This window comes from Euleptes europaea, chromosome 12, assembly GCF_029931775.1.
Source record: "Euleptes europaea isolate rEulEur1 chromosome 12, rEulEur1.hap1, whole genome shotgun sequence".
Taxonomy (NCBI): domain Eukaryota; kingdom Metazoa; phylum Chordata; class Lepidosauria; order Squamata; family Sphaerodactylidae; genus Euleptes; species Euleptes europaea.
Genome location: NC_079323.1, coordinates 16,615,061 through 16,629,037, shown reverse-complemented (window position 1 = coordinate 16,629,037; position 13,977 = coordinate 16,615,061). Strand labels below are relative to the sequence as shown.

Below are 13,977 nucleotides of genomic sequence, written 5' to 3'. Positions count from 1 at the left end.
CATCCATCAATACCTGCTTCTGTGGAAAAAGAATATTATAGAAGGACTATTAATTGAAGTGTACTCACCTTTACTTACCACTTACTTGTTGCTTTGGACACTAATTGTCTGTGTATGTTGATGGTCATTTAAACAATTGTACATAGTTGCAATACATTTTGCTATTTTCTAACATATTCGCTCCTGTACTGAGTTCCTTATCTTCCAGATAATTGTACAGAGGTGTCTTTTTTCCTCCTTCACCACCTGGAGGTTGGCAACCCTACTCTTGAAAGATGAGAAAGATGGAGCCAACTGATGAGTGGGTCTGGCACTAGGTCATGGACTATATACAATATTAAGGTGTGGTAAGACCTGATGAGAATTGCATCCAGTTCTGAGAAACACTTTCATAATATTTCGTCTTCTTTTTTTGCATAAGGAAACTAGGATGGGGGGGAGCTGTATTCACTGGTATCTGATTAACCGGCAGCTTCCATCCTCCATGAGTGCCTGATAATATAGCTTTTACTATATATATTTTAGTAGCAGGTGTCACAAACTGCACCTGTTCCCACAACGATATTCCCAGGTTTTGAACCAATGTGCAGTTTTAAACCAAAAGTACCAATGCGCAGTTTTAAACCAAAAGTAAAAAGAAGAACGAAAGTAAGCGGAAAATAAGAAAAGTGGTGACATATGCACATTGCCTGAATTAGCTGGCTTTGGTTCGGGATCATGATATTTCACATAATAAAAATGCACTGCATCGTCGACGCCAAGAATTTTAAATAAAACCTTACCTTCTGATTTAACAAAGCGCTTGCTAATTGCTGTACCTCTGTGCTCAGCAACGAGGTACCTCTGATGACCTTACTGAGAGCAGCAAGGGACTGATGAAGGCTCTGAACTAAGCGGATGGCATTGAACTGTTCGAGGATAATGAAGGAAAGAATTGGGGATCCTTGCCGCTCAGTAGGGGGAGACACCTTTTGATGAATCAGACTGGAATTCTAAAGTAAAAAAGGCAAGCCATTCAGTTAATGAACTAAAGCAAGGAGCCACGGTTTATAAAACATTTTTTTCTTAAAAACACTGCCGAGGTTCACATATCAGGTCTTTTTCTTGTTTCTCTTTCAGTTGCTCCCACAATGAGCCTTCTAATTCAAGGGTATCTGCTTTTAAAACTGTGTTTGGTGGTTGTCATGGCAGGAGATGAGAGGAAAATTTACTACGCATTCACACACAGCGTTGCTTATCTCTTGCAGTTGTGAATTTTGCTGTTGCTTTTGCAATTTAAATACAAAGGGCTATGTGTCGGGGCTTAAAATTAAAAAATTTAACATGTAGTATGAATACTTAAAAGTAAAAACTATTAGAGAAAGAAATACTAACTTTGTGGGATGTTCAGACCTGTAATTTTGGTAAATTTTACTTAGGGCCACAGAATATTAAACCGTGCTTCCAACAATATCTAAAGGACAAATTAGGCAAGAGTGAATTTACAAATACATGTATAATCCAGGTACCCTTATCAGGATATTGTTGGTGGCTAAAGGACCCTGTTTAGTGTACATTTGATGGGAAACCCAGGTTTACGTCTGCATAATATGTAAAATGAGTTATGATTTAAGAGTCTGCACTTGAAATTTTCATGGATTAAACTTAATACGTATCAGAAAGACAAGAAGAACTAAAATTTAAATAGCCTGTAATAAGAGAATTATACTGGAGGAATCTGAAACATATATTTTGTGGAAACATCTGAATCTGTAGTTTAAATGCAGCTAATTAGTGCTTCCTCTTCAATAATCAATGTTCCTAAATTCTGACAACTCTGCAAATTGCTCAACTAAAGCCATTAGCAGAAAATTACTTCTGACATAATTTTCTCAGGATCCTGATTTCTTCCAAAATCAAGTAGTAAAATCATATAGATAATGAAAAAGAAATTAGACTGAGTAAAATTCTTTACCTAAGTGATCAGTTTATAACAATCTATTTTATTGATATATAGGCATACAGCACCAGAATTCATTTTCACCTATTGATTTTGAGGTGGTTGCTATAGTATAATGGGAACACATGAAGCTGTCTTCTACTGAAATCAGACCATTGGTCCATCAAGGTCAGTATTATGTACTCAGACTGGCAGCAGCTCCCCAGTTTCAGGTAAAGGTGTTCCACATCACCTATTACCTGATTTTTTAAACTGGAGATGTCAAGGATTGAACCTGGGACCTTCTATATGCCAGGCAGATGTTCTTCCAATGAGACATGCCTACTCCCCGAGCAGCATTATTAATTAAACTGTCCATGCCAATAGCAGTGTAACGGGGGAACTCGCATGAATCCACAGCTTTCTTCAATAAAAAGAAAAAAATCAAGTGAGCAGTTTGTTCTCTGCGTTTCAGTAGAACCCACTCAGAATATATTATATGCATTGCACTTCAGAGACGTACCGGTATTTATACTTTCACTGTATTACAAAAAGCATTGATTAAGAGAAAAGATTTGCACCAGAAGAGAATAACAAACGAGGAAGAACAAGATATCGGTTCTACAAGATCCAAGAAATTGAAGGGAAATTTAAATTTGAAGAACAGTTAGGCATCAACAAGATCAACATGGTGATACATTAACTGAATAGAACAAAATAAGGAAAAGATGGGAACAATAAACCGAAGAACTATACAGAAGAGAGAATGACAGATTCCTTCAAAGAAGACTCTTTTGAAGATGAACCTGCAGTTCTGGAAAGTGAAGTAAAAGCTGTACAGAGAGCAATGGGGGGGTGGGAATCACCAAGAGTAGATGGGATATCAATATAGCTTTTTCAAGCCACAGAAACAGAGTCCATCAAAATCTTAAAAAGACCACGCCAACAAATATGGAAAACAAAACAATGGCCTACAGATGGAAATACTCAATGGAAATACTCAATCTACATTAGGCTTGCTAGGTCCCAGAGCTCCACCAGCGGGAGCTTCGCAGGGTCGTGGCGTTAGCGTGCAATGCGCGTGATGCACCTACGTCACTTCCGGTTTAACCAGGAAGTGACAGGGATGCTCTAGCAATCCCGGCCAAAACTCTATGGTTTCCAGAGAGTTTTAGATGAGGGTGCTAGAGCGTCCACGTCACTTTCGGGTTAAACCGAAAGTGATGAGTGCGCTGTGTCTGCGCGCCAGCCCTCAGCTGGCCGGCGGGCAGCCCGGTGGATGGGCGGTAGTTTACCCGCCGCCACCAGGCAATTGGCAACCCTAATCTACATTCCAATTCCAACTACAGAGACATCAAAGACTGCAGCAACTATCAAACCATCACATTTATTCTCATGGGAGTAATGTGATGCTTACAACACAGACTATGACCATATATGGAACAAGAAACGCCAGATGTTCAAATCGGATGCAGAAAAGGAAGAGGCACTAGAGATCATACTGCAAATTTATGTTGGTTACTGGAGAATATGAGAGAACTTCAGAAGAAAATCAGCTTGTGTTTCATACATAACAGCAAAACCTTTGACTGTGTGGATCATAAAAAAGCTTTGGCTGGTTTTAAAGGAAATGGGTGTGCCACAGCATATGGACTGGCCTGATGCACAACCTATACTCTGGACAAGAGGCTACTGTTAGGACAGAATATGGAGAAACAGAATGGTTTCCAATTGGCAAAGGTGTCAGACCAGGATGTATTTTATCTCCATTATCTCTTCAACCTATTTGCAGAACATATCATAAGGAAACCTGGATTAGATTTAGATGAACATGGAGTGAAAATTGGTGGAAGGAACATTAACAATTTGAGTTAAGCAGATGACGCCACATTGCTTGCAGAAAATAGTGAAGACTTGAAATGACTACCGCTGAAAATTAAAGTAGAAAATGCCAAAGCAGGATTACAGCTGAACATCAACAAGACTAAAGTAATTACTAATGGGGAACTACACAACTTTCAGGTTTATGATGAAGAAATTGAAACTATTAAAATATTTTCTATTTCTTAACTCAATCATCAACCAAAAGGGAGCTTGCAGTTGAGACTGGAAAGGGCAGCCATGTAGGAGCTAGAAAAGATCCTTAAGTTTAACCATGTGTCTCTGGTGACCAAAATAAAGATAAATCATCCCATAATATTCCCCATTACTATGCATAGGTGTGGAAGTTGGACAATGAAGAAAGCTGACAGGAAAAAAGTAGACTCCTCTGAAATGTGGTGTTGGAGGAGAGTGTAGCGGATACCACTAAAAGACAAATAAATGGGTCCTAGATCAAATCAAGCCTGAACTCTCCTCCCTAAAAGCTAAAATGACTAAACTGAGGCTATCATACTTGCCACAAGTATGATAAGAATCACTGAGAAAGACAATAATGCTAGGAAAAGTTGAAGGCAGCAAGAAAAGAGGAAGAAGCAACGTGAGAAGGATTGACTCAATAAGGGAAGCCCCAGCCCTCAGTTTGCAAGACGTGAGCAAGGCTGTTAACGATAGGATGTTTTGGAAATCATTAATTCATAAGGTTGCCATAAGTCAGAAGCAACGTGATGACGCTTAACACACACAGTATCACACATAATAAATTCCATACCATGTATATACAGTAGTTTTTCTGAACTGTGATCTATTAGAAAGGTACAAGTGCTCCCACTCGAAGAAATTATATGATTTTAAATTTATGTTTTTTTTTAATAAGTAGCCCTGTGCATCCTTCATATTCAGTACTGAATGAAAAGGCTATCTAAGAGCATAGCATATTATTTGAATAATGAAAAGGAATTCGTTAGTGGGTAAGAAAAAACACTCTGTTCTCAGATTTTAAATGGAAATAGATTATACATATTTACCTTTGGGTACGTATTGCATTAATGCAATCTATTGGTAAAATATTTTATCTCTATTATTTCAGGGAAACAAGGTTAACAAATGAAAATGCCAAATTATTTTATTGTAGGCTAATTCTGGCTGTATGCATATAAGTGTATTAAATTAAACTGCATGAGCTTGAGCCAAACAACTGGATCGCTTACAATTTTAATTCAGAAAGCAGAACAAAGTTACCACATTTACTGACAGACTCAGCAATGATAACCCCTTCTTCTTCATCATTTGTCATTTCAAACCCAGAAGCTGCTTCACAAAAATGGCCTGGTTACTAAAATTGATTTACATAGCTTTTCATGCTTTACATTTATTACTAGCTTCCCAATCACTGTCAAGACAAATAAAACATATATGGGAAAACTGTGTCACTTTGAGAATCACATGATTCCTTTCTTCATAGGGTTGCCAGCTCCAGGTTTGGAAATTCCTGGAGATTTTTAGGGCGGAGCCTGAGGAGGGTGGGGTTTAGAGAGGGGAGTGACTTCAATGCCATAGAGTCCAATTGCCAAAGCGGCCACTTTCTCCAGGGGAACTGATTTCTATTGCCTGGAGATCAGTTGTAATAGTGAGAGATCTCCAGCCACCATCTGGAGGTTGGCAACCCTATTTCTTCAGCGTGCACAGGTTTATACAAAAAGGTTTCTCACCCAAATCCATGTCAATGGTTTTTGCCGGCAGAAACAAGGACACTAATAAGGTTGCCAACCTCCAGGTGGTGGCTGGAGATAGGAATCAGTTCCCCTGGAAAAAATGGCCACTTTGGCAAGTGGACTCTATGGCACTGAAGTCTCTCCCCTCTCCAAACCCAACTTCCTCAGAGTCCACCCCCAAAATCTCCAGGTAGTTCCCAACCCGAAGCTGGCAACCCTAGAGAAACTAATTATGTGTTGCCCCAACTCATGTAGGGAATTCCACTAGATGATATAGTGGTGGTAGAAAGGTCAGCAGGTTGATGCCAGTCTAATGCTCAGATGAAGCTTCTGTGACCATATTCTCAGTTTTAATGGTGTGATGTGAAGTTCATACATGGGAATTCTGCAGCCTGGTGACGCATTAACTTGCTCTCCATAAACTGTGCTTGAAAGTAGATGCAGATAATCAATAATTAGTGTAATGTGCTTCTAGAAGAAGAGTCAATTTTTATATGCTGATTTTCTCTACCTTTTAAGGAGAGTCAAACTGTCTTACAATCTCCTTCCCTTCCTCTCCCCACAACAGACACCTTGGGAGGTAGGCGGGGCTGAGACAGCTCGAAGACAACTGTGACTAGCCCAAGGTCATCCAGCAGGCTTCGTATGTAGGAGTGGGGAAACCAACCCGGTTCACCAAATTAGAGTCCGCCGCTCCTGTGGAGGAGTGGGGAATCAAACCCGGTTCTCCAGATTATAGTCCTCCGCTCTTAATCACTACACCATGCTGGTTCTACTGGTCTATGGGCTACAAACAGAGATGAGGTCCATACATTTTGGTGGGCACTGATGGCCAGCCAATATTTTTGGTAGTTGTCAACCGTGCAGTCTGCCAAGTTCTCTGGCATGTACAGATTTCTGAGACACTTAATACACATCCAAAGTTCACTGTGTTCTCAATTACTAATAATGCCTGAAAGACAGAAAAGGGACATGGCCTTCACTCTGACTTTATGAGCTTCTGACTCATTCTGAACTTCTTGGAACTTCTGCGTGAAGTCAGGGATAAGAAAGGGGACTATTGCTGGTAGGAGCAGCTAACATGTGCACTAAATTTATATGCCTTTGAATAATCTGTTTATTTATTAAAACATTTATACCCTGCCATTCCTCATGGCTCATATTCATAATTTAAAAAGATCACACAACAATAAAATCCCAGCTCCTTGAACCAAATTTGGAAATAAACTGGCAGCCAAGGAAGATGTTTTAAAATAGGCACGGTTCCTGACAGCCAACCCAAAACAATTAAGCAGCCAGATTTTAATAGTTTTTATAGCGAAATATACTTTAAGTGACACCTTGAAAATGCTAAACAAAATTATTAATAGTATATTAAAAGTCTAAAGTTTTTTTTCAAGAATTAAAGTTAAAAGGCTTCATTAGGAAATTAATTATATTTATGTAAATGTAAAAAATATAAAAATTGTACCTGCATTGATTAGTATTCAAAAAGGGACCAGTGAGCAATCTTTAATTTTGAATGACCATCAGAAAATGTGCTCACAGATAATCATCTTGATTTTTTTTTTAAATGTAGTGCCTAATTATGCAGATTAAAATGCAAATACAACTCATTCAGATCAGTTTGGAAAGAGATGTTTAATGTTAAAAATTCATAATTATCCAGGTATGCCGGAAAACTAATTGGTTAGGAGGTTCTATGCACAGCAGCAAGAAAGATCTAAATCTTGCTCTGTGAAAATATTTTCTGTTTATGAACAGAGGTTGTTTCCACATAGATTACGGAGTTTTAGGTCTTTTTTGCACAGGTATTTTGAGTACCCAGCTTGCTGGGGGTAAAGGGAAGATGACTGGGGAAGGCACTGGCAAACCACCCTATAAACAAAGTTTGCCTAGTAAACGTCGGGATGTTACGTCACCCCATGGGTCAGGAATGACCTGGTGCTTGCACAGGGGACCTTTACCTTTTATTTTGACTCACATTCCCCCGGCCCCCCCGGACTGAATTGGTCGTTTGTTGGAGTTATGCATGAGTTTTCCTTCCTTTAGAGTTGACCTCACACCCACCCCACACTTTTCTCGGGTTTTCCCAATGCTGTTTTGCCACAGATTTAAAGTCTGCTCTGAGATCAACTTGGTTCAAACTGTAGCTATTTGTGTGCATAAGGCATTTGGGTTTCCCCCTCCTCCTCCAGCCTCGCCCTGGGGCGAAGAGGAAGCAAGTGTTTGCATAACCAGGAACCAATTTAGCTGCACTTGCATGGGCTCCATTAAAATACATTACAGCACAAAAACTGTTGCAAAGAAAATGGGAAGGGATCTTCCATGAAGGTCACTTGGCCCAGATAGACTAGTCTGGCACTGGATTGACCGCCCCCAGAGTGGAATAATGGTCCCAGGGAACAGAATCTGTGTTCTGGGACTGGAATGACAGCCCCCAGAGTGGAATGATGATGTACTCTGGGGGCTGTCAACCCAGTGCTAGAGTAGTCTATCTGAGCCATGTGACCTTAATGGAAAATCCATTCCGCATTTTCTTTGCAACTGTTTTTGTGCTGCAAAGTATTTATTTCAATGGAGCCCATGCAAGTCAATTGGCAATCCTGGCTCCCATGATCTTCAACGGGCCTTCCAGCCTCTCCCATTGTTTCCAGTGGGCAATGCTGTCATTCCTTTTAGTACATCTCTTTGCAGACTACAGCCAATTATAAAGCAGCTTTTTCAAGGGGCAGGGACTCAGACACCCTGGATTTGTACTGGTGATTCTGCAGCACAAAAACTTACTCTTGATACTCCAGGACTTTCAAGCCAAGAAGTGAGACTGTATGTGAACCACATGGGGATTATTAAAAACAAAACAAAAAACACAAGCATTGTGTAATTAAGGTTGCCAACTCTGGGTTGGGACATTCACAGATATTTGAGGACAGCGCCTGGGGAGGGAGCTTAGTGGGGATGTGATGCCCCTGAGTTTGCCCTGCAAAGCTGCCATTTCCTCCAGGGGAACTGATCTCTGTGATCTGGTGATCAGCTGTAATTCCAGGAGAAATCCAGGGCCTACCTTGAGGTTGGTAACCCTACCAACAATTGATTAATTAGTCATTATTTTAATGAGGACCTTTTAGTAAATTTATGAGCCACATGACAGAAGGAGCGAATGTTTAATTGATCATCTCTTGATGGCAGTACAGTAAATATATCTTGTTCCAGACCTCTTATTTTGGACATTCTTAATACGCTCCACTAATGCCCATCTTTCATAAATGTTTCATGAAATGTTTGTGCTCTTCTCTGCCTGTCTGCTAGTTTTCTTTGTTGAAGACAACTACAATATCTTCCCAGGTGTCTGAGCACATGGACTGAAATTTAGTGAGTTTTTTTGGGGGGGATGCCTGGCATGCAGATTTTTAGCATGCTTTAAGCATCCTTTCACCTAGAGCTAATTGCAGTTGATTGTATAAGCAAGTGATATTTTGCATATGGGACAAAAATAAAATGGTACTTGAAACTGATTTAGACAGCAACTTCTTCATCTTGTTAAATTTACATTTTTATATAAAGCCTTCATTTTCAAGCTGTATGATGAAATTTACACATTTAACCCAGGCTGTTATTGTAAAGGTGGAATTGAAATCTTCTCTAGCTATTGACCTTCTTACCTGATTAAGCTTCTTCCACAGATTGAGGACTGGAGAAAGCTCATTAGACCAGATATCTCTGTCAAATTTGCAGCCAGCAGTTACAGACCTGCTCAAAATCCGAAGTTGTGAAATTACCTGTAAGATAAAAAAGATAATATGACAGCGCGCTGACACAGACAGGGTTACAGATAAGGCAAATAAACAGAAATGTCTTTCTCAGGAAAGCAATCTAGTATTTTCAGACTACGGAGTCCTGTATACTTATTTTTGACACAACTTGCTTCAATACGCCACTCAGTTATCCCTGCATTCTTGATGTCAACAGGACAGCAGCAATCCTAATTGCATGTAAGACTGAATCCTGAATGATTTCTGGCTGTCAAGGTTTGTATCCAGACCAAATTTTCCATCAGTGGAATGAACTTTCCTCCTCCCCTCTCCCATTGTTGCCCACTGATCTCCACTAAGGGTGGCACTTGAGGGGACCTTGAAGAACACAATGGGGGTTCTGCAGAGGAAAATTGGTGGAAACTGCCAGTCTGGATCCATCCCTTTGTGCCGTGGGTGGGACAAGGGAGCAAGTATAGATTGATCTGATGCCTTTGCTATTGAGTCACCAACATCAGGAACTAAGATTTGTTCAACTCTGTAGGAGCAGACAGCTGGAGAAAAGCAAAGCACTCTGCTTCCCCTAGGCTGACCTTGTGGGAATAATGGAAGCACTGACAAACTGGAACAGCCCAAAGGTTACACAGGGAAGGCTTGCAGGGTTCCTACCACCTAAGATCATTGAAGTAAGCACCATTTATAACTTAACTCATAAAGGTTAGGTGATTGTTAAAAGGCTATTTTGTGACAAACTACAGTTTGTTTCGTTATGTTTGAACCACAAACTATGGTTTATTATCTTCCTATTAAAACAAGATCTTAAACTCTGGTTTAATTTTGTATTTGAAATTCTGATTTGAAAGGTAGTGAACAAATTCTAGTTTATGGTTTTGATGTAATGACAAACTGCAGTTTGCCATGGAAGTAGAAGTATTTTATTGTCAAGCTGCATGCAAGGGGAATAGGAAGCGTGAAAACCCAAATATCTCCCAGGTTCCCTCATGCAAGTACAAACTTTTTATTTAGCTCACATTTTTCTGCCTTCTTGCCATAATAATAACCGTGCAATCAAGTTGCAACCAACTCATGGTGACCCCTCATTGGGTTTTCAAGGCAAGAGATGAGCAGAGGTGATTTGCCATTGTCTGCCTCTGCGTATCAACCCTGGTCTTCCTCAGTGGTCTCCTACCTAAGTACTAACCATGACCCACCTTGCTTAGCTTCCAAGCTCTGACGAGCTCAGGCTAGTCCTGGTATTCAAGCTCCTCATCACAGAACTGCAGTAGTAGTATCTCTAACACCGACATACCATAACAGCAGGGTTTTCTTCTCTTTCTTTACATGTTATTTAAGGTGACTGGCTCTTCTAAGGTTAGAATTACAGCCTAAACTGTAATTCCTGTTTTGCTTGGCCTCACACAATTTTTACAATAAATATATATTAATCTTTCCACAAGGCTGAACTATTTCGTTGTTAAGCATACAACATTATACACTCAAAGTCCACTTGCTCCTGCATTTTTGATTGATTTTCTAATCTTGAAAAATACGTGATGATGCAGCGTTTCATTTTCTTTGTTTGTCTGATAAATTAGGAGCTGTTGTTTGGTTCAGCAAAAGCAAATTAAAATAATTTATCAACCTTACTGGAACATGAAGCCTCACTAGTTGGTAGTCAGGAGAAGTGTAATTTTAACTTTTTATAATTGTTGCTATCGATTAATTAGCTACTCATCATGGAAAATAAATTAGAACTTTAAAAGAACATATACAAGAATGTATAAAAAAGATTCAACATTTCCTCTCCTAAACCAAATAGAATGATTTTTAATGAAAAACATCTACTTACTGGAAAAGTTTTTCTACCTCACAAATTGCTTTTGGTAAGGAGAAGTCTAAACTATGTTTCTGGTACTACTGAAGCTGCTAAATCTTTGCAATTTGTTTTTTTTTGGGGGGGGGAAGGTTGGTACACATGAAGCTGACTTACACTGAATCAGACCCTTGGTCCATCAAAGTCAGTATTGTCCACTCAGACTGGCAGCAGCTCTCCAGGGAATCAGGCAGATCACCTACTTTCCTAGTCCCTTTAACTGGAGATGCTGAGGATTGAACCTGGGACCTTCTGCATGCCAAGCAGATGTTCTACCACTGAGCCACAGCCCCTCCTTAATGGTACATTAAAATAGATTCCAGATTTTTACAATTTACATGGGCCTGTATGTTACTAGGGTTGCCTGGTCCATCCTGGCAACCAGTGTGTGTGTGGGTGGGTGGGGGGTTAGGGGGACAGGTTAGGGGGTGGCAATTGGAAGCACCTACGCAATGATGTCACTTCCAGTTTATGTAAAAGTGCTGGCATTGCACTGGGGGGACGACGACAACAACGCTTTAGCACTCGCAAAAAAACTCTATGGGAACTAATAGAGCTTTTCGCGAGTGCAGGAGCCTCCCCCCAGCACGATGCTGGCACTTCCACATAAACCAGAAGTGACGTCATCATGTAGGAGACACTTATTGCCCCCCTTCCCCCAGCCTACTTCCGCCCGTTTACCAGCTGAGTGTCAACAGGCAGCAGAAGCAACTGGCGAGCATTTGTCCACTGTTACCAGGCAATTAGGAACCCTATCTGCAACAATTTCTTCTCTGGTCACAGGAAAGAAAAGAATGCCTTCTTAGAAGGGTGCAATTCTGCCTTCGGTGTCAAACCATTTGTCAAAACAACAACTGAATGTCATAATTCAATACTCTCGGTTAATAATGCCCACTTCAGAGCCAGAGAATCAATTGTAGTGAGTGACTCACACTGCAATCCTATGCAGTGTTACTCCAGTCTAAATGAGTTTAGAGTGTAATAACTCTGTCAATAAATATGTGAACTGACAAACTGCTCTGCCAATAAATATGTGAATATTCACTGACTGTATGGCTGGTTGGTCATCCATCTAGGCAAATTAAAAGAAATGCCCATGATTAATGGATTCCAAAGTGGGCTTGATCTCTGCCTATTTCCCCTTACAGAAGATAAACTTCCCTCACAACAACCTTGTGTGGTAGTTTAGGCGGAGAGTGTGCGACTGGCCCAAGGTCCCCCAGCAAGCTTCCACGGCAGAGTGTGGACTCAAAGCTGGGTCTCAATCGAAGTTCATGGGCTTAGAAGGGAATAACTCTCCTTAGGATGGCACTGTTGAGCTATTAATGCCAGGGTACTATCAGTCACTGGAAAAGACTGTCATGCTAGGAAAAGTTGAGGGCAGCTAGGAAAAGAGGAACACCCAACAAGAGATGGATTGACTCAACAAAGGAAGCCACAGCTCTCAGTTTGCAAGATATGAGCAAGGCTGTCAAAGATAGGGCATTTTGGAGGATTTGATTCACAGGATCACCATGAGTTGGAAGCGACTTGACGGCACTTAACACACACAATCAGTCAAGACTTCCAGTCCTCAAAGCTGGGTCTCCCGGATCCTAGTCCAGCATTGTTAACTACTATACCACATTGGTTCTCACATGAAAACAAATTAGATGATTGCTTGGCTCCGTGCGCCTTTGGGATGCTTTGGGGCCCCAGAATTTTGTCCCACTCTTAATGGTCCTGCAGTTCTCTACTATGCTAAAGTTGTATGGCAGATGCTGGGAATCAGCTAATGATGTTCTAACTGTTATGGGAATAATTACTGCTGCTGGTTGCTCTATAAAGAGGCATTACAGCAATTCTGCAGAGAGGGAAAGGAGACACAAGCAAACCATTTTTATGTTTTATGCAAAACATGTAACACTGAAAGGATCTAGAGTACTGAATCTGAAAATACTGTACTACTTAAACATGCTTCACATTTCAGAAACTGTTTCCATGCCTAGCATTAAATCTGTTTTATTTGCGATGATATTCACTGTTTATTTACTCATCTCTATTCAACAGTTTTCTTCAAATAAAGCAAACAATACAACCATACATGATATTCCAAGATAGATGATAAAACTGCCTTTTTGTAAGACTTCCAGAGATTTTCTTCAAAAACCTCTTATAGACCTTTTAAAGTATAAAAACTACATTTTTAAAAATTTTCCATATAAAACTACACATTTACCCTTTTCCTACCTACACGTCATTAAGAAAACAAAGCAAGTACTCTGCTGCCACCTACCAGAATTAGTTACTGTATAATCTCTCTCTCACACACACCCAAAATCCATGTGTGTGTTTATAATCATGTAAATGCTATTTCTTAAATTGCTATGAATTGTACTTGAAATTATCTCTCTTCCCATGTTAATTTCAAAAGGCAGGTTGAAGAATACCTACTAATTCCGTATTTATAATTATGTTATCTGTCCCGAATTAATACTAACTAAATAACTCTGGACGTCATGTATCAGAAAACATGGCTCCGATGGGGGCTCAGACCAGGGGATAAAATTCCCGGGCAACGTGAGTGCCTGCTGCTAATAACTGACTGGATGGTTGAGCTCAGGGACTGGATCTGACAAAGGGAGCTCTGACTCTCGGAATCTTATACCCTCAAAATCTTTTTGGTCTCTAAGGTCTCTGGGCTGGAATCTAGCTGTTCTACTGCAGACCAATATGGTCACCCTTTGAAACTATCATTAAAAGGCTTGAAATCATCATCTAAATAGCTTTTTTTAACTGTCCGGAGACTGAGAAGATAACGGGATAGAAATATTTAAATAAATTTAGTGACTAACCAGCCAA

General features: G+C 40.1%; 1 protein-coding gene across 1 annotated transcript in view; it reads right to left on the bottom strand.

Moving 5' to 3' along the window:
- Positions 1 to 13,977, bottom strand: part of DYNC2H1 (dynein cytoplasmic 2 heavy chain 1) — a 200,093-nt gene that overhangs the window by 24,759 nt on the left and 161,357 nt on the right. Inside the window, exons 83-84 of the mRNA XM_056858874.1 lie at positions 9,174 to 9,290; positions 783 to 992 (exon numbers count right to left, since the gene is read on the bottom strand). Coding sequence (XP_056714852.1) covers positions 783 to 992; positions 9,174 to 9,290 — 327 coding nt within the window. The remainder of the gene's footprint in view (positions 1 to 782; positions 993 to 9,173; positions 9,291 to 13,977) is intronic.